Source organism: Eschrichtius robustus, chromosome 15, assembly GCF_028021215.1.
Source record: "Eschrichtius robustus isolate mEscRob2 chromosome 15, mEscRob2.pri, whole genome shotgun sequence".
NCBI classification, from domain to species: domain Eukaryota; kingdom Metazoa; phylum Chordata; class Mammalia; order Artiodactyla; family Eschrichtiidae; genus Eschrichtius; species Eschrichtius robustus.
Genome location: NC_090838.1, coordinates 62,574,467 through 62,596,886, shown reverse-complemented (window position 1 = coordinate 62,596,886; position 22,420 = coordinate 62,574,467). Strand labels below are relative to the sequence as shown.

The 22,420-nt window shown below is 34.9% G+C and overlaps 1 protein-coding gene across 4 annotated transcripts in view; it reads left to right on the top strand.

The window, feature by feature from the left end:
* Positions 1-22,420, top strand: part of EXOC6B (exocyst complex component 6B) — a 713,885-nt gene that overhangs the window by 412,997 nt on the left and 278,468 nt on the right. For all 4 annotated transcript variants that reach the window (XM_068564227.1, XM_068564225.1, XM_068564224.1 and 1 more), the window contains 2 exons: positions 4,924-5,058; positions 19,198-19,377. In XM_068564227.1, the coding sequence (XP_068420328.1) occupies positions 4,924-5,058; positions 19,198-19,377 (315 nt within the window). The remainder of the gene's footprint in view (positions 1-4,923; positions 5,059-19,197; positions 19,378-22,420) is intronic.

Here is a 22,420-nt window from a genome sequence, read left to right as displayed (position 1 = left end):
GGATACAGTTGTGTGTATCTTTTTTTTTTTTAATTTTTATTTATTTATTTATTTATTCATTTATGGCTGTGTTGGGTCTTCGTTTCTGTGCGAGGGCTTTCTCTAGTTGTGGCAAGCGGGGGCCACTCTTCATCGTGATGCACGGGCCTCTCACCATCGTGGCCTCTCTTGTTGCGGAGCACAGGCTCCAGACGTGCAGGCTCAGCAATTGTGGCTCACGGGCCCAGCTGCTCCGCGGCATGTGGGATCCTCCCAGACCAGGGCTTGAACCCGTGTCCCCTGCATTGGCAGGCAGACTCTCAACCACTGTGCCACCAGGGAAGCCCCTACTTTTAGTTTTTTAAGGAACCTCCATACTGTTCTCCATAGTGGCTGTATCAATTTACATTCCCACCAACAGTGCAAGAGGGTTCCCTTTTCTCCACACCCTCTCCAGCATTTCTTGTTTGTAGATTTTTTAATGATGGCTATTCTGACTGGTGTGAGGTGATACCTCATTGTAGTTTTGATTTGCATTTCTCTAATGATTAATGGTGTTGATCATTCTTTCATGTGTTTGTTGAGAATATGTATATCTTCTTTGGAGAAATGTCTATTTAGGTCTTCTGCCCATTTTTGGATTGGGTTGTTTGTTTTTTTAATATTGAGTTGCATGAGCTGTTTATATATTTTGGAGATTAATCCTTTGTCCGTTGATTCGTTTGCAAATATTTTCTCCCATTCTGAGGGCTGTCTTTTCGTCTTGTTTATGGTTTCCGTTGCTGTGCAAAAGCTTTTAAGTTTCATTAGGTCCCATTTGTTTATTTTTGTTTTTATATCCATTTCTCTAGGAGGTGGCCCTAAAAAGATCTTGCTGTGATTTATGTCAAAGAGTGTTCTTCCTATGTTTTCCTCTAAGAGTTTTATAGTATCTGGCCTTACGTTTAGGTCTTTAATCCATTTTGAGTTTATTTTTGTGTATGGTGTTAGGAAGTGTTCTAATTTCATTCTTTTACATGTAGCTGTCCAGTTTTCCCAGCACCACTTACTGAAGAGGCTGTATTTTCTCTATTGTATCTTCTTGCCTCCTTTATCAAATATAAGGTGACCATATGTGCGTGGGGTTACCTCTGGGCTTTCTATCCTGTTCCATTGATCTATATTTCTGTTTTTGTGTCAATACCATACTGTCTTGATTACTGTAGCTTTGTAATATAGTCTGAACTCAGGGAACCTGATTCCTCCAGCTCCGTTTTTCTTTCTCAAGATTGCTTTGGCTATTCGGGGTCTTTTGTGTTTCCATTCAAATTGTGAAATTTTTTGTTCTAGTTCTGTGAAAAATGCCATTGGTGGTTTGATAGGGAATGCACTGAATCTGTTGATTGCTTTGGTAGTAGAGTCATTTTCACAATGTTGATTCTTCCAATCCAAGAACATGGTATATCTCTCCATCTATTTGTATCATATTTAATTTCTTTCATCAGTGTCTTATAGTTTTCTGCATGCAGGTCTTTTGTCTCCTTATGTAGGTTTATTCCTAGGTATTTTATTCTTTTTGTTGCAATGGTAAATGGGAGTGTTTTCTTAATTTCTCTTTCAAATTTTTCATCATTGGTGTATAGGAAAGCAAGAGATTTCTGTGCATTAATTTTGTATCCTGCTACTCTACCAAATTCATTGATTAGCTCTAGTGGTCTTCTGGTTGCATCTTTAGGATTCTCTGTGTATAGTACCATGTCATCTGCAACAGTGATGTTTTACTTTTTTTCTGAATTGTATTCCTTTTATTTCTTTTTCTTCTCCGATTGCTGTGGCTAAAACTTCCAAAACTATGTTGAATAATAGTGGTGAGACGGGGCAACCTTGTCTTGTTCCTGATCTTAGAGGAAATGCTTTCAGTTTTTCACCATTCAGAACGATGTTGGCTGTGGGTTTGTCATACATGGTCTTTATTATGTTGAGGTAGGTTCCCTCGATGCCACTCTCTAGAGTTTTTTTTATCATAAATGGGTGTTGAATTTTGTCAAAAGCTTTTTCTGCATCTATTGAGATGATCATATGGCTTTTCTCCTCTAATTTGTTAATATGTTTTATCACATTGATTAATTTGTGTATATTGAAGAATCCTTGCATTCCTGGGATAAACCCCGCTTGATCATGGTGTATGATCCTTTTAGTGTGTTGTTGGATCCTGTTTGCTAGTATTTTGTTGAGGATTTTTGGATGTATGTTCATCATTGATATTGGCCTGCAGTTTTCTTCTTTTGTCTGGTTTTGGTATCAGGGTGATGGTGGCCTTGTAGAATGAGTTTCAGCGTGTTCCTCCCTCTGCTCTATTTTGGAAGAGTTTGAGAAGGATAGGTGTTAGCTCTTCTCTAAATGTTTGATAGAATTCGCCTGTGAAGCCATCTGGTCCTGGGCTTTTGTTTGTTGGAAGATTTTTCATCACAGTTTCAATTTCAGTGCTTTTGATTGGTCTGTTTGTATTTTCTATTTCTTCCTGGTTCAGTCTTGGAATGTTGTGCTTTTCTAAGAATTTGTCCATTTCTTCCAGGTTGTCCATTTTATTAGCTTATAGTTGCTTGCAGTAATCTCTCATGATCCTTTGTATTTCTGCAGTGTCAGTGGTTACTTCTCCTTTTTCATTTCTAATTCTGTTGATTTGAGTCTTCTTTTTTTTCTTGATAAGGCTGGCTAATGGTTTATCAATTTTGTTTATCTTCTCAAAGAACCAGCTTTTAGTTTTACTAATCTTTGCTGCTGTTTCCTTCATTTCTTTTTAATTTATTTCTGATCTGACCTTTATGATTTCTTTCCTTCTGCTAACATTGGGAGTTTTTTTGTTCTTCTTTCTCTAATTGCTTTAGGTGTAAGGTTAGCTTGTTTATTTGAGATGTTTCTTGTTTTTTGTGGTAGGATTGTATTGCTATGAACTTCCCTCTTTGAACTGCTTTTGCTGCATCCCATAGGTTTTGGGTCATCGTATTATCATTGTCATTTGTTCTAGGTATATTTTTGATTTCCTCTTTTATTTCTTCAGTGATCTCTTGGTTATTAAATAGTGTATTGTTTAGCGTCCATGTGTTTGTATTCTTTACAGATTTTTTCCTGTAATTGATATCCAGTCTCATAGTGTTGTGGTCGGAAAAGATACCTGATATGATTTCAATTTTCTTAAATTTACCAAGGCCTGATTTGTGACCCAAGATATGATCTATCCTGGAGAATGTTCCATGAGCACTTGAGAAAAAAGTGTATTCTGTTGTTTTTGGATGGAATGTCATATAAGTATCAATTAAGTCCAACTTGTTTAATGTTATTTAAAGCTTGTGTTTCCTTATTTATTTTCATTTTGGATGATTTGTTCATTGGTGACAGTGGGGTGTTAAAGCCCCCTGCTATTACTGTGTTACTGTTGATTTCCCCTTTTATGGCTGTTAGCATTTGCCTTATGTATTGAGATGCTCCTATGTTGGGTGCATTAATATTTACAATGTTATATCTTCTTCTTGGATTCATACCTTGATCATTTTGTAGTGTCCTTCTTTGTCTCTTGTAATAGTCTTTATTTTAAAGTCTATTTTGTCTGATATGAGAATTGCTACTCCAGCTTTCTTTTTATTTCTGTTTACATGGAATATCTTTTTCCATCCCTTCCCTTTCAGTCTGTATGTGTCCCTAGGTCTGAAGTGGGTCTCTTGTAGGCAGCTTATGTATAGGTTTTGTTTTTGTATCCATTCAGTCAGTCTATGTCTTTTGGTTGGAGCATTTAATCCATTTACATTTAAGGTAATTATCGATATTTGTGTTCCTATTACCATTTTCTTAGTTGTTTGGGTTTTTTTTTTTTTTTTTGTAGGTCTTTTCCTTCTCTTTTGTTTCCTGCCTAGAGAAGTTCCTTTAGCATTTGTTGTAAAGCTGGTTTGGTGGTGCTGAATTCTCTTAACTTTTGCTTGTCTGTAAAGGGTTTAATTTCTCCATCGAATCTGAATGATGTCCATAACTTGAAGGTTGATTACTTGGATTTGAATCCCAGTTTTAATGTTACATGATCTAGAGTAAATCAGTTCATTTTTTCTTTTTTCTCTTATAGTAGAATGGAAGTAATAATTATGCCCACTTAACTTACTTCTTCAGGTTGCTGGGAGGACGATCTTAGAAAATGAATTGTGCAGTGCTTCACAGGCTTTAATTCTACACAGACAGTAGTATTCTTCCTTATCCTCCTCTCAAAGTAATTTATAGATGACTTTTTATCTTACCAGTATTGCCTTGTTTAAGGATCTCCTCTGTAAGAAAAGGACAATAGTATTAACAAAAGAATATTTAATTTTCATAATAATTCTGTGATTTAGAAATTATTGTTAACATTTTACAGGTAAAGAAAGAGGCTTAGAGCAGTTAAGTAACTTTCTCAATATCAATAATTTTGTAAGTAGTTGCTCCCTGGTTTCTCTGACTTCAGTGCTCATGTTTTTTTCTTTCACAAACTAATGTAGTTTGTTAATATACCGCAACCTGTTCCAACATTCCTGTGTTCATCATGCCTAATTTTGAAACGTCTTGACATTTCAGTCATTCTTGTTTTTTTAATTGGAGTTCATTTATTTCATGCATTTGGCAATTATTTATTGCCAGGTACTATGCTAAACACTATCAGTTTTTGATCTTAGCCTAGTCTTTATTTTGAATAGAAGAAAACAAGTTTAAAATAGTGAAAATTGCTCCTCTATTAGGGGGAAATATAAGATGCTTTGGGAAGTCAGGGGAGTCTTCACAGAGGAAGTGATACCTAAGCCTGTGCTCTAACATTAACTTTTTATAGAATACAGATGGCCTCTGCCATTATGCCTTTTGTTTTTCTTGTACCAGAAGATTCATATTGAGCCATTCATCCTAGGGTGAGTAGTCAAATTACTCTTACATGTTCTTGTTATTTTCCAGCTTGTCCAGATTATTATCAATACAACACACTTGGAGAAATCCTGTAAGTACTTGGAAGAATTCATCACCAATATCACTAATGTGCTTCCAGAGACAGTCCACACCACCAAGCTCTATGGCACCACGACTTTTAAGGTGAGAAAGCCCTACATTACTGTAGAAGTGCTTCTGGTGTGCTGGGGCATTCTACCTAACACGGCTTTGTTTCTCCCATAAGTCATACATGGTCTTCAGAATAAGTCCTTATGATTTCCTTAGAAAAGCAAATACCAATCCTAATTTTGGGGTGTTTAAACTAAAAACGGTCTACAGCTGTGTCCACTAAATCTTCCTTATATTTCATTCATGAAAATTACTATTTCCTCAGTTGACCACCTGACAGTCAAGTATTTTTAAATATGGTCTAGAAAAGAGTGGTTGCAGCTGAAATGAACAGCAATTTAAAAATTTTAATTTAGCTATCCTTTCTTTTCTGTGTCCTGGGTCCAGTTTTTTTTCTTTTAACTTTACATTTTAGTGAGGAATTTCTGTCCCTTGCTATTGTAGTTAGCAATTTTATAATCATCTTACAAGGCCACAGGACTAGTTTTGATGCAGTGTTGGATTAAATGCAAAAAATGACACTCTTATAGAGCAAAAGAAGAATTGATGGTAGATGAGTTTCTGGAGAGTAAAGAGCCTTAAGAAACTCATTTATATTGCTATGTGAGCTTTAAATAAATATTAAGCAGAAAGAGTAACAGGGCAATATCTTAAACTAAAATGGTAGATTCTGACATAATGACCAACATGTATGCTTTGGGAGTTTGTTATTGTTGTTATTGTTTGATTATTTTAGTTCTGAAACAAATCTATGTCACTCTTTTGAAATCTAGAAGTTGTTAATTAGATATGAAGCGGTAGAGTTGAAATCATGATTTATGTTTATGGTATCTCCTTTTTTCGATCATTTTGTTCTCTTTTCCTATTTATTGGTACCTTCCCTTGAGAATGGATTTAAGAGAAGAAATCCAGTTTGATTCACACTGCTTATTATATTTTATGACATATAAAAATTGTTGGTATGATCTGCTCTTTTTTCTGTTCCAAGAAAAAAAATATGAAAGATCCTGGCCAAAGCAATCTTGAGAGAGAAGAACAAAGCTAGAAGCATCACACTTCCTGATTTCAAATTATATTATAAAGCTATAGTAATCAAAACGGTATGGTATTGGCATACAGACAGATACATAGATCAGTGGAACAGATTGGAGAACCCAGTAATAAATGCATGCATATATTGTCAATTAATTTATGACAAAGGGGCCAAGAATATACAATGAGGACAGGATAGTCTTTTCAATAAAAGCAAGTCAAAACTGCAGTGAGATAATATCTGAGATAAACACATGTTAGAATGGCTATCATCAAAAATATAAGAGATAACATATACTGGCAAGGATGTGGAGAAAAGGGAACCTTGTACACTGTTGGTGGGAATGTAAGCTGGTACAGCCACTATGGAAAACAGTATGGAGCTTCCTCAATAAATTAAAAAGAGAACTACTGTGTGATCTGGCAATTCTGCTTCTGAGTGTGTATTGAAAGGAATTGAAATCATTATCTTGAAGAGTTATGTATACTTCCACGTTCACTGCAGAATTAATCATAATAGCCAAGATATGGAAACAGCCTAAGTGTCCATCAACAGATAAATGGATAAAGAAAATGTTATATACATATTCTCCATGTATGTATCCATATATATGTGTGTATGTGTGTATATAGATGTATATATGAATATTATTCAGTCATGAAAAATGAGGAAATCCTGCCATTTGAATATTAAAAATAATTCAAACTCATAGAAACAGAGAGTAGAAAAGTGGTTGCAGGTACTGGGAGAGTGGGTTTGGCAATAGAGAGAAGTTGGTAAAAGGGCTACAGACTTTCAGCTGTAAGAGGAATAAGGTCTGAGGATCTAATGTAAAACATGGTTTCTATAGTTGATAATACTGTATTGTATAATATTTGCTAAGAGGATAGAACTTAAATGTTCTTACTAAAAAAAAAAAGATAAATATGTGAGGTGATGAATGTGTTAAATAACTAGATGATAGAAAAGAAATCCTTTCACAATATATTTGAATATCAAATCACCACAATATGTATTTTAAATGTCTTATAATTTTATTTTCAATTGTACCTCAGTGAAGCTGAAAAAATGGAAAAAATGAGATGTGTAACAACAAGATATTCTTTATGTTTATGATTAGGTTAGCTGCTAGATGAGTTACACATTCATGATGTGACCATGGGTTGTTTCAAATTCCCTATAAAATTACTTACAACAGAATTAATTATGCATGATATTATGTTGGTATCTTTACTTGTAAACTTTTCAATGATGTCTCCTTGTAGTAATACTGATACACTTTTAGTGAGGGAAAGACTTATTTCATAAAGAGGCCCCAATTATTAGTATGAAAATATGACAAGAGCTTTAAGAATTTCAGGATGACCTTCCTTAGATAGTTTAATAGGAATTATAAGTACTCTTAATATTAGCATTATTATGGAGCATGGGTAATAATTTTATCAAAAATATTTCTACATGATTTCTACATGTGGAAGCCAAAATTTCTCTAGGAAAGAAAATGAGGGAGATGCTTATAGTTAAGTGTTCAATAGAAAATAGGAGTTAGAGAGTTAGAATGTGATGTTCGTTTATACTTGTTTATCCTATGGGGAATATGTAATATGTACTGCTATTCTTCCCCTAATCCATCTCAATTTTCTTATTTCAAGGGCTTTTCAAATTATGGTCAGAAATCCTCCCAAAGGGTGGCTTGTGTATTTTGTTGTTCCAGCATTAAAATTGCTGAGGGAAAATTAAAGGCAGACAGGAAGCCATAGAGGCTGAGCAGCCAGTTAAATACTTAGTAAAGGAGAAGTTCTGGAGACCACTAAAGGTCATGTTGACAGTGCTTATTGGAAACACTGATTGCTTAAAACACATTGAAAGTTTATTTTTACCAGGACTGTTTCAGACCAGCTAACCCAGAACTCACTATAAACATGGCAATTATAACAGCTACATATTGTGTATTTTCCTAAACTACTGTTTCCAGAAAACTTTCACTTGCAGATGGAAACCTTAATGCTGAAAAAGGGGCGAAAACAATCAGAAGGTCTTCAAGGTATTTTCTTGCAGAATTCCTTCTTGTTTCTACCACATGTGACCTAATCAAGCTGGTATCCTTAGCTTTCCTTGTTTATAAGAATTCCCTTACTTACAAAATAGAATGAAGGTATTTATTAATTTACCCCATCACAAATATTGCTTGTGTACCTACTATAAAATATGGAAGAGAAATTACTTAGTCCTTGGATTTAGAGTCTGTAATCTACGGGGAAGACAGACACTGTAAGTTCTGTAAAGAACTGTGCAAAAAATGCTGGCATAATATAATAAATACATTAAATCTCTCACTGATTCTCCAGGTTTTTATAAAACATCTGCTACATACCAGGCAATAAGCCAGTCTCCTGACTTTACACAGCATATATTCTAGTGAGGGTGATAGATGATACACAAACAAAAAATTTAATATAATGTCAGGTAGTGGTAAGAGCTAGGAAGAAAAATAAATGACCTGAATGAAATAAGAAATTGAATCACTTGGATTTCTGATAGATAAGCAGTCCAGTCAGAGGTAACAATATGGTAGAAGGTATTGGTGTATTCAAGGTGATCAGTATGCAAGGGGGTCAGTCTGGCAGTGATGTATTTATCATTGGTTCGGGTGGTAAGAGACAAGATTGTCAGGAGTCATATGACTTCTGGACTTGTAGGCCCCAGTAAATACTTTCTATTTTATTTTGAAATGAAATGTGAGGTCATTAGAAGATTGGAAATGGTGGTGATAACCTGATTTATGATGGGTAACACTAGTTGCTATGTGGAAAATATACTATAGGTCAGTAAGAGTGGAAGAAGGGAATCCAATTTAAAGGTCATTGGAGTAGTCTAGGTAAGAGATAATGGTCACTTGCACTACAGTGGTAGGGTTGGAACTGGTAAGAAATATTTTTGAAGATAGAGATGGCAAGTTTTATTGCTAGATTAGGTATGAGGTTATAAGAGAAAGAATGGAGTCAAGGATAATTCCAAGATACTTAAACTAAGCAAACTGGATTAACTAAGATGGGGAGCAGCGAGAAAATAACAGTTTTGTGGAGTGGCAGTAGTAGGATCAAGATTTCCATTTTTCACGTATTAAGCTTGAGGTATTTATTAGTCATTTATCATAGAGATTAAATTGACAGGATAAAGTCATAGCTGGACATAAAAATTTAGAATTCATAAGTGTAAAGATGGTATTTTATGCCATGGAGCTGGCTTTCTTCTGGGAATTTAATATAGATAGAGAAAAGGTGTGAGGATTGAGCTCCAAGGGAAATCAACATTGACAGGTCTAGAAGAAGAGGTGAGTGGTACTTATCTCAGCTGTGAGACCTTCAGGGAGGACTTACCAGAAAAGGCCCAGTAGGAGGTGTCCAGCAGGAATATCTTGGGACCAGCAGGAGGTGCCCAGGTGGAGAAAGGATGAGGAGGGAGTAAGGGACATTTATAGGTGAGGCAACTTCATGTAAAAAGATGAAATAATGAAATAAAATCATACTTCTTTGGTGTAGAATAAGGGTAGCAATGACATAGAGAAGTAGGTAAATATCAATTTGTGAAGCACTTTGTTTTATAATGATAGATAATTTGGACTTTATCCTACTAAAGTCTTTGAGAGGCTTCAAGCAAGGGTGTGTTGCAATTTTAAAAATAATCATTTACTTTGCCTAATTAGAAGGAAGGAAGGAAGGAATGAAAAAGGATGGACTGCAGGAAAGGAAGGAGGAAAGAAAGAAGAAAGGAAGGAATACATAAATCACAATTACTTGAAATTCATAATCAGAGGAAATGAAATACCCAGAATACTTTGTATAACTCTGTGCTGATAAATTTGATGATCTATAGGAAAATATGTGATTAAAAAAGTGATTCAAAAAGATAAAGAGAACTTCCCTGGTGGCGCAGTGGATAAAACTCGGCACTCCCAATGCAGGGGGCCCGGGTTCAATCCCTGGTCAGGGAACTAGATCCCAGGTGCATGCCACAACTAAGGGTTTGCATGCCACAACTAAGGAGCCTGTGTGCTGCAACTAAGGAGCCGGTGAGCCACAACTAAGGAGCCATGAGCCGCAACTAAGGAGCCCACGTGCTGCAACTAAGACCTGGTGCAACCAACTAAATAAATAAACATTAAAAAAAGAAAAGATAAAGAAAATTGACATAACTATGAACAAGTTATTAAAAACTTCTTAAAACTGGGGAAGATTCACATGATTTTACCAGTGAATTCATTTAGGCTTTCATGAAACAGATAATTTCTGTATAATTTAAACTACTCCATACCGTAGAGAAAAATGGAAAATATCTCAGTTAATTTTTGTGAAGTCAACATAACAACGACTCAAAAACTGAAAAAAAAAAAAAAAAAGGTTCTGAAGACCCTGGGGGCAGGACAGAAATAAAGACGCAGACGTAGAGAATGGACTTGAGGACATGGGGAGGGGGAAGGGTAAGCTGGGATGAAGTGAGAGAGTGGCACGGACATATATACACTACCAAATGTAAAATAGATAGCTAGTGGGAAGCAGCCGCATAGCACAGGGAGATAAGCTCAGAGCTTTGTGTCCACCTAGAGGGGTGGGATAGGGAGGGTGGGAGGGAGATGCAAGAGGGAGGAGATATGGGGATATATGTATATGTACAGCTGATTCACTTTGTTGTAAAGCAGAAACTAACACACCATTGTAAAGCAATTATACTCCAATAAAGACGTTAAAAAAAAAGATAATAGCAATTGATAAAATAAATATTAGAGCAACAGAAAAAGAGAGATTTGGTCATAAAATGAGGTTAGCTAATATTTAATAAGCTCATGATTCCCTCAGCTGTGCCAGGCTCTTTATGAAAGTTATTAGATTTAATAAATGTGTTAAAACTATGGAAAAAAATATAGTAGCTGAAATTAAGTTTAAAAAGAAAACTAGAGAAACCATAAAATCCCTGAACAATTAAAGACAAATATTGATGTAAAAATCATAAACAATAAAATATCAAACAAAATCCAGAAGTGCATAGAAAGCAGGGATAAAGTAATGTTAAGAATGCAAGGATGATTAGTATTAGAAAGTTGTTTAAAATTATTCACTACTGTAATAGATCAGGTGAGAAAAAATGCGTGAGTATTTAAAAAGATACTAAAAAGGTATTTTATGTAAGGCCACATCTCTTCCTGATAAAATCTCTTAGTAAACCCCTCTATCAGTAATTGACAGATCCAGGAGGCAGAAAATTAGTAAGGATATTGTTGAACTGAATGGTGCTATCAATCAGCTAGATCAAATTGACATTTATAGAATACTTCATCTAACAACAGCGTAATACATATTCTTCTCAAGCTCATAAGAACATTCACCAAGACGGACCATGTTTTGGGTATTAAAGCACATCTTAAAAAATTTTAAAGAATAAAAATCATATAAAGCTTGCTCTCAGACCAAATGGAATTAAACCCTGGAAATAAATAACAGAAAGATAGCTAGAAAATACCCAAATATTTGGAGATTAACCAGCACACTTCAGAAAAACACTTGGGTCAAAGAAAAAGTTTCAAGAGAAATTAAACAGTACTAAATTAAAGTATAACTTACTAAAATTTGTGGCATCAGTGAAAGCACTGCTTATAGGGAAATTTATAGCATTAATTGCCTAAATTCCAAAAGGAGAAATTTCACGATCAGTAATCTAAGCTTCTACCTTAGGAAACTAGGGAAAGAAGAGCAAATTAAATCCAAAATAATCAAAAGAAAAGAAAAATTAGAGCAGAAATAATTGAAAACAGAAAAGCAAAGGAGAAAACCAATGAAACCAAACATGGGTTTTTAGAAAGATCAATAAAATTGATAAACTTTGAGTTAGGCTGACCAATAATAAAAGAGAGAAGACACAAATTACTAATATCATAAATGAAAAAGAGGCCATCACTACTGATTCCATGGACATTAAAAGATTAATAAGGGCATATTATGAACAACTCTATATCCACAAATTAACAACCTACATAAATCGAACCAATTTTTTCAAAGACACAATTTACCAGAACTCACACAAGGAGTAATTATCTAAATAGCCTTATATCTGTTGAAGAAATTGAATCAATAATTAATGGCTTTTGAAAATAGAAAACACCAGGCCCAGTTGAAAGAAGTTGAACAAGACACAAGTAAATGGAAAGATATTCAATGTTCATTTATTGGAAGAATTAATATTGTTAAAATGTCCAAGCTACCCAAAGTGAACTACAGATTCAATGCAATCCCTATCAAAATGGTACTTTTTTTTATATCTCAGAAATAACTAATTTTCTTGTCAACTGCATTATTATGAACTTTCATCAAATTTTTAACTGTGGTCATTTTTAAGTCTTTTGTCATTTACAGACAGTTCTGTGTGTACTCTGATGATTTTGCAAATATGTTCCTATAAAAGGGTTTCATCTTTAAGAAATTCATGGAAAAGACTCTGACAAGTACAGGTTTCTGGTAACTGACTGTACTGCTGAACTGAATGAATAAGCATTTTCAGAACTCTAATGAAAAACTGATGAACTCATAAAAGTGCTAACAAAAGATCAAGATGAAAAAAAAATTTAATTACATAGGACTGAGTGAACTGATGAGGATGAGTATAATTTTTGTGACTTTCTGTCTGAATTAAAAAAAAAAAATCCAAAAAAAAAAATGGTACTTTTTTTTACAGAAATTGAAAACAAAAATATTATAATTTGTATGGAACCACAAAAGACTGAAAATCCAAAGCAATCTTGAGGAAGAACAAAGCTGGAAACAACACACTTCCTGATTTCAAATTATAAAGCTATCGTAATGAAAACAGTATGGTATTGGCCTACAAACAGACACATAGATAAATGGAATAGATTGGAGATCCCAGAAGTAAGCCTATAAATATATGGTCGATTAATTTATGACAAAGGGGCCAAGAATATACAATGAGGAAAGGATAGTTTCTTAAATAAGTGGTTTTGGTGAAACTGGACAGCCACATGCAAAAGAATGAAACTGGATCTCTGTCTTATACCATAGACACAAGTCAACTCAAAATGGATTGGAGACTTGAATGTAAGACTGAATCCATAACACTCCTAGAAGAAAACATAGGGGGTAACTTCTTTGACATTGGTCTTGGAGGTGATTTTTTGGAGTTGACACCAAAAGCGAAGGCAATAAAATCAAGAATAAACAAGTGGGACTTCAGCAAACTAAAATCTTTCTGTACAACAAAGAAACCATCAACAGAATGAAAAAGCAACCAATGGAATGGGAGAAAATATTTGCAAATCATGTATCTGGTAAGGGGTTAATATCCAAAAAATACAAAGAACTCATACAACTCAATAGCAAAAAACAATCTGATTAAAAAATGGGCAGAGTAACTGAATAGACATTTTTCCAAAGAAGACATCCGAATGGGCAACATGTAAATGAAAAGATGTTCAACATCACAAATCTTTAAGGAAATGCAAATCAAAACTACAATGAGATATTACCTTACATGTTAGAGTGGTATCATCAAAAAGATAAGAGATAGGGTATATATCCAGAGAAAATTCTAATTTGAAAATATACATGCACCCCAGTGTTCATAGTGCACTATTTACAATAGACAAGACATGGAAGCAACCTAAATGTCCATCAACAGATCAATGGTTAAAGAAGATGTGGTATATATATACAATGGAATACTACTCAGCCATAAAAAGAACAAAATAATGCCTTTTGCAGCAACATGGATGGATCTAGAGATTATCATACTAAGTAAAGTAAATCAGACAGAGAAAGACAAATGCCATATATCTCTTATATGTGGAATCCAAAATATGATACAAATGAACTTATTTACAAAACAGAAGTAGACCCACAGACATAGGAAACAAACTTATGGTTACCAAGGGGGAAAGGGGATGGGGGAAGGATAAATTAGGAGTTTGGGATTAACAGATACAAACTAGTATATATAAAATAGATAAATAAAAAAGTCCTACTGTATAGCACAGGGAACTATATTCAATATCTTGTAATAAACCGTAATGGAAAAGAATATATGTGTGTGTGTGTGTGTGTGTGTGTGGGTATGTGTGTGTGTATATATACATATATATATATATATATATATATATATATATATATATATATATATATAAAATATATGTATAGCTGTACTTTGCTGTACACCAGAAACTAACTTAACATTGTAAATCGACTCTACTTCTATTAAAAAAAAAAGACACAAGAGATAACAAATGCTGGCAAGGATGTGGAGAAAAGGGAACCCTTGTGTACTGTTGGTGGGAATGTAAGCTGGTACAGCCACTATGGAAAACAGTATGGCGGTTCCTCAAGAAATTAAAAATAGAACTACCATATGATCCAGCAATTCTACTTCTGGGTGTATATTCAAAGGAATCAGTATCTTGAAGAGTTATGTATACTTTCACATTCATTACAGCATTAATCAAAATAGTCAAGATATGGAAAAAACCTAAGTGTCTATTAATGGATGAATAGCTAAATTATACACACCCATACACACACACACCCCCATACACACAGTGGAATATTATTCAGCCATTAAAAAAAGAAGAAAATCCTGATCAGTTGCAAAAACATGGATGAACCTAGAAGGCATTATGCAAAATGAAATAAACCAGACAGACAAATACTTCATGGTATCATTTATATGTGGAATCTAACAAAAAAAGTTGAACTCATAGAAACAAAGAGTAAAAAAATTATTGCCAGGGCTGGGGGGTGAAGAAATAGAGGTTGATAAAAGGATACAAACTTTCAATTGTAAGATGAATAGTCTGAGCATCTAGTATATAACAATGTGACTATAGTTGATTACACTATTGTATAAATGATAATTGCTAAGAGAGTAGAACTTCAATGTTCTCACCAAAACAAACAAAAAAAAGTTAATATGTGAGGTGATAGCTGTGTTAATTAACTTGTTGTGGGGAATCCTTTTGCAGTGTATATATTTAGTCATTATGTTTTTCATTTTGAATATCTTACAACTTGTCAGTTATATGCTAATTAAACTGAAAGAAATTCTACCCAATATTTAAGGATGAAATTTCACCACTTCTCTATAATATTTTCCAGGAAATAGAAGCAGAGAGAATACTACGTAACTCACTCTATGAGGCCAGCATTACCATAATACCAGCCAGACATCGCAGGAAAGGAAAACTACAGACTAATATTTCTCATGAACTTAGATACAGAATCCTCAACAAAATATTATGACATTGAATCCAACAATGTATGAGAATTATACACTACCACCAAACGGGTCTGCAAGACTTATTCAACATCAAAAATCAAGTATTGTAATTCATCACATTAATGGGCTAAAGAAGAACAATTATAGAATCATATTAATAGATATAGAAAATGCATTTGACAAAATCCAGCACCTATGCATGATAAAAACCTCTCAGCTAACTATAATAGAAGGGGAACGTCCTCAACTTGGTAAAGAACATCTACAAAAGTCCTACAAATAACATCATACCTGATAGTGAGAAACTAGAAACTTTCCTGCTAAAATCATGAAAAAGGCTGGGATGTGCTTTTATACCACTCTTATTCAACATTCAGTAAGCCATGAAATAAAAGATTTACAGACTGGGAAGACAGAAATAAAACTGACTTAGTTTACAGACGACATGATTGTCTAAGTAGAAAATATGAAAGAATTTACAATAACAAAAATACTGCTGGAAGTAATAAATGAATGTAGTAAGGTTCAGCATATAAAATTGATATACAAGTTATTTGCTTTATCATTATACCAGTAACAAATAACTGGAATTTGTAATTAAAAACATAATGCTATTTACATTAACATTGAAAAAAGAGAGAAACAGGTGTAAATCTAACAAGATAAACAAGATCTACGTGAGAAAACCTGTAAAACTCTGATAAAAAGTAATCAAAGAAGTAAGATCTAAATAAGTGGAGATATGTTCCTTATTCGTGGATAAGAAGACTCAATATTTTATCAAGATATCAGTTCTTTTCAACTTAATCTAAAGATTCAGTCCCAGTCCAAATTCCAGCAACTCATTTTGTGGATATTGACATATTGTTTCCGAAGTTTATATGGAGAGGCAAAACACCCAGAATAGTCAACACAATATTGATGGAGAACAGTGTTGGAGAACTGACACTACCTGACTTCAAGACTTACTATAAAGCTACAGTAATCAAGACAGTGTGGTATTGGCAAAAAAAAAAAAAAAAAGATAATTAGGTCAAGGGAACAACATAGGAGCCCAGAAATAGAATCTCGCAAATATAGTCAACTGATTGTTGACATGCAGTAAACTCAGTTTAATGGAGAAATGAAAGTCTTTTCAATAAATGTTGTTGAAACAACTCGACATCCACCTGCAAAAAAGAAAAAAAAAATGAACCTAGACACAGATGTTACACTTTAAAATTGAGTTAAAAATTTGAGTTTGAGTTAAACTCAAAAAAATTTGAGTTAATTGAGTTAAAAATTAACTCAAAAGGGATCACAGACTTACATGTGAAACACAGCACTATAAAACTCTTAGAAGATAACATAAGGGAAAATGTTGGTGACCTTGGGTTTGGCTATGACTTAAGGTACACCAACCAGAACACGATCCATCACAGAAAATACTGATAAGATGGACTTCATTAAAATGAAAAACTTCTGCTGTCGAAAAGACACTGTTAAAAGAATGAAAAGAAGGAGAAAATGTTTGTAAAATGCATATCTAATAAAGGACTTATATCCAAAATATACTTAGAACGGGTAAAAGTCAACAATAAGAAAATTAAAAAGTGGGTTTAACGTGGGTTCACTTTAAAAATGGGCAAAAGATCCGAATAGATACCACACCAAAGGATGGAGAGGGAGTTATAAGTTAAAACAACAATGAGATACCTTTGTACAACTCTTAAAAAGGCTAAAACTGAAAACACTGACAACAGATGCTGGAGAAGTAGCAGCTCTCATTCATTGCTGGTGCTAATACAAAATGGTAATGTTATTTTGAAAGACAATTTGTCAGTTTCTTACAAGGCTAAACAGAAATAGTCTTCCCATGCAATTCACCGGTCATGCTTCTTGGTAACTATCCAAGTGAACAGAAATGTTAAGCTACACAAAAACTTACACATAAATCATTACAGCAGCATTATTCATAATTGACTACACTCAGAAGCTATCAAGATGTCCTTCAATAGGTAAATGGATAAACAAACTATGATACATCCTGACAATGGAATATTATTCAGTGATGAAAAGGAATGAACTGTCAAGCCATAGAAAGACATGGAGGAAAATTAACTGCACGTTGCTAAGTAAAATAAGCCAATCAGCTACATACATGGTTCCCAGTATAAGACATTGTAGAAAGGCAAAGTTCTGGAGAAAGTAAAAAGATGGTTTGTTTCCAGGATTTGGGGGATGAGCAAAGGAGGGCTGGATAGAGCAGAGTGGATTTTTATGGCAAGAAAAACTATTCTGTACAATTCTGTAATAGTGAATACATGACATTATCCATTTGTAAGTACCCATGGAACTGTACAACACAATAGTAAACCCAGATGCAAACTGTGAACTTTAGTTAATAATAAAATATCAATATCGGTTCATCTATTGTAACAAATGTTCCACACTAATGCAAGGTTTTTTTAAATAGGGGAAACAGTGGGAGGGGGATGGCGGGCAGTATCTGCAAATGCTCTGTACTTTCTGCTCAATTTTTCTTTAAGCCCAGATTTCTAGAAAATAATGTTTATTTATTAAAAGAAAACTTAGTAAAATGGGAATTCAAGGACAGTATTAAATTATCATACAAGTAAGTAAATATGTAAGCAGAGAAATGCTCTTAGAACTGTGTTCATATAAGTAAACATAGTCAATGCCTATATTATAGTATGTAAATACCTGTAAAATTATGCAGCCATTAAAAAGGTGAAAATGGAGAGGAGGGTATGAGTTCGAGTAAAATTTTGGGGTTAGAATTTATAGGACACCGTGACTATGAAGGAATGAATGGAATCCAATATGTTGCTTAAATCTCTGCCTTGGCCTGAAATGAACAGGAGAAGAGTGGGAATTATGATTATTCTCGTCCTGGACTTACAGTATTCAAAGTTTCTGTGAGCCATAATGCAGGAAACAATCAGAAATATGGGTCTTTAACAAGAAAGGGTTTGGACAGATATAGTGGAAGCCATAGGAGGTGATGAAATCATCCAGCAAAAGTGAGAGGATTAGAGGCCAGAAAAGTAAAAGTAAAACTATGTCCTGAAAGCCAACAGAGAACAGGGTAAGCTCAGACTGAAAAATGGATATTGGATATGGTAGGCTGGCAGTCATGGATTACCCTGGACCAATCCATGTTGATGCGTTGTTAGATTGCAGCATAGACTGTTTTGTCCTAAAAATGTTTTTCTTGGAGCTTTAGTCCCATAACACTTCTTAGAGCCTTTTATATGCCAGTGTAAATCAAGACTCTTTTAAACTGGGTTTCTCAGACTTAATTGATCTAGGAACTTTTTTGCTGTCATTTAAGCATTTTTCAGGACTATTGTTAATTAGAGCCTATTTTAGGAAATGTGTGCCAATCTTTGAAGAAACTTGATTATAAAGACTCTAGAAAGGTAGGATAGTCACTAGTGAGAACATACAGCATTAAATTAGAAACTTCAGGATACTTAAAATAAGCAAAGTGAAGAGACTAGCGACTATAAGAGAGGTTGATGTTGCAGGAAGGGAGGTTCTTGGAATCCCAGAAGAGAAGAAAGAGAATAGGATCCTGAGAATGAGTGTAGTTTGGAACATAGGTAAGAAGGTACAAAGGATGCAGATAGCTGAGGGCCGTGAAGGCAGTTTCTCTATTTGGTGAATCAATATAATAATTTGTCTTGCAGGTACAAAATAGAAAGGACTCTACTGAGCTTTTGAAAACAAAAAAAATTAATGGAGACTGTGATATTACTTGATATTCTCAATTATGTTACTTAGTTTGAGATGTCTCCAAGCAGAGATTTCTGCTTTGCTTATACTGGAATTTTGAATGATCATTCAAATTTCATATTTCACAGGATGCCAGACATGCAGCTGAAGAAGAGATTTATACCAACTTAAACCAGAAGATTGACCAGTTTCTACAGCTGGCTGATTATGACTGGATGACAGGAGATTTGGGCAACAAAGCTAGTGATTACCTAGTAGACCTCATTGCCTTTCTACGTAGCACCTTTGCTGTCTTCACACACCTTCCTGTAAGTGACCGTTGCTTTTACTTTGTCCATCATATAGAAAAAAGGGTTCTTAAAATCTAGATTGGTGAAATATGTTTGTTTCTGCTTTAACTAGCCAGGAAGCTGTGGATATAAAAGCTCACACTATAATTATCATCCCTTAACAAGATTTAAAGACCTCTTTCATCATTTTTTCGTTGACATTTGCATTTTGTTTATTCTGGAAAGGGTTCCTAATATTATGTCTACTTATATCCCTCCTAACTTCAAGGTAATTAGTACAAACGTAACGAATGCCTTGGTAGAAGTAGAATAGAAAATTAGGAATTAGAATTTTAGATATGTATTTTTAAATTCTAGAATGTCCATTTAAAGCTTTTTATATCCTCAAATTCTCTGGTGAAATTCTCCGTCATTTTTCCAATTTGTCTATCTTTTCTCTATTTTCTCGAGCATATTTATCACAGACTTTTAAAAATTGAAGTATAGTTGATTTACAATATTATATTAGGGACTTCCCTGGCAGTCCAGTGGTTACGACTCTGCTCCCAATTCAGGGGACATGGGTTCGATCCCTCGTCGGGGAACTAAAATCCTGAATGCCTCACGGTGCAGCCAAAAAAAAAAAAAGTCACAATATTATATTAGTTTCAGGTGTACAGCATAGTGATTCAGTATTTTTACAGATTTTACTCCATTAAAAGTTATTATGAGATAATGGCTATAATTCCATGTGCTATATGATATATCCTTGTTGCTTATCTATTTTATACATAGTAGTTTTGTATCTCTTAATCCCGTTCTCCTGTCTTGTCCCTCCCTCTTTCCCTCTTTTCTATTGTTTCTTGATCTCTGTTTTATTTATTTCCTCTCTAATCTTTATTATTTCCTTCCTTCTGATGACTTTGGCCTTTGTCTGTCTTTTTCTAATTTCTTTAAGTGGTTGGTTAGGTACTTTATTTGAGGCTTTACTTATTTCTTGAGGAAGGCCTGTATTGCTATAAACTTCCCCCTTAGAACTGCTTTTGCTGCATCTCATAGATTTTGGAGTGTTGTGTTTCCTTTTTCCTTTGTCTCAACGTATTTTCTGATTTCCTCTTTGATTTCTTCATTGACCAGTTGGTTTTTTAGTAGCATGTTGTTTAGTCTCCACATGTTCATGCTTTTCCCATTTTTCTTCCTGTAATTGAGTTCTAATTTTATACCATTGTAGTGGGGGGAAATGCTTGATATAATATCTATCTCCTTAAATTTGTTCAGCCTTATTTTGTGGCCCAGCATGTGATCTGTCCTGGAGAATGTTCCGTGTGCACTTGAAAGGGATGTGTATTCTGCTGTTTTTGGATGAAATGTCCTGTAGATATCTTTTAAGTTTAACTGTTCAAGTGTGTCATTTAAGACCACTGTTACATGATTGATTTTCTGTCTGGATGATATGTTCATTGATGTAAGTGAGGTATGAAAGTTCCCTATTGTTATGGTATTACTGTCAATTTCTCTCTTTATGTCTGTGAATATTTGCTTTATATATTTAGGTGCCCCTGTATTGGGTGTACATACTAATGAGTGTAATACCCTTGTCTTGTATTGATCCCCTTATCATTGTATAATGCCCTTCTTTGTCTTTTGCGATAGCCTTTGTTTGAAAGTCTATTTTGTCTGAAGTGAGTATTGTTACCCCGGCTTTCTTATTGTTCCCATTTGCGTAAAATATCTTTTTTCATTGCCTCACCTTCTTTATGTATGTGAGTTTCTTAGGCAACACATAGAAGGGTCTTGTTTTTTCATTTAATCAGCCACCCTGTGTCCTTTGAGTGAGCATTTGTCCATTGATGTTTAAAGTAATTATTAATAGGTATGTACTTATTGCCATTTTGTCACTTGTTTTCTGCTTGTTCATGTAGTTCTTCTCTGTTCATTTTTTCTTCTCTTTGTTTCTTCCCTTGTGGTTTTGTTGATTTTCTTTAGTGGTATATACCAGAGAACTCCTAGATGTTTTCATTTTTTACAATTTGCTCTTTTCTTTTGCTGTTCTGATTGGGTGATTTACATTATTCTACCAGATCACTTATGCATTCTTCTGTATCACTTAGTTTGCTATTCATTCCTCCTAGCGTGCTTTTAATTTCAGCTGTTGAAGTCTTCATTTCTGATTGGGTCTCTTAAAATATTTTCTAGTTCCTTATTAAAGTTATTAGCGTGTAGATAGATTCTTTCCCCTAATTCAGTTAACATTTTTTATAACCAGTGGTTTGAATTCTTTTTCAGGTAAATTGTTTATTTCTGTATCATTATTTTTTCAGCTGTTTTTTCTTGCCCTTTCACTTGGGAACAGTTCTTCTGCCATTGCCTTTTGCTTAACTTTCTCTGTTTCTATGAGTTTAGGTGAAACAGTTACCTATTGTGGTCTTGAAGGGGCAAGCATCCCTATGTGTGCCCAGTGCCTTTGGTGGGAGAGCTGGATTTGGTGTGGAAACAAGTCACATCTTTCCTCAGGATGTGCTGGTAGCTATCAGCTTGGTAGGGGAGTGGGGCTAGCGATGGAGGAGCTAGAGCTGGCACCAGGTGTGAAGTGGGACTTCCCCTCTGCTCAGCGGCCATGACCACCCTGTGAGGGGTGGGGTCTGATCCCAAATTCCTGGAGCAGAAGCCCTGAGGGTCTGGCCTGGGCCAGCTCTGTTCCCTTTAACTGTGTGTTGCCCCCTTTTTCCACACTGGGAGGCTTGGCCAAGTGGTGGGAAGTGCTGAAGTAAGTTGGGTCCATGGGGTCTCTTGGCCTGTGTTGATTGCAGACAGAGGTTCAGGCTGTCTCTGATACGCTGCCTGTATAGGTTCCCACCATTGTTTCCCTCACAGCTGATCACTGCCCCCGTCCCTGCTGCCCCTGCCCTGTTGTGGAACCACACTAGAGGGCTGTTGTTGTCTATGTGGACTCTCAGTATCAGGAGTTGAGCTATGCTCGAGTGCTGCCATCAGAGATTTGGGCTTCTTGTGACGTTCTGCTTGAGTAAGCATTAACATTGACCCCAATCCCACCCAGGCTCCGCCCGAAGACCAGGTTGTC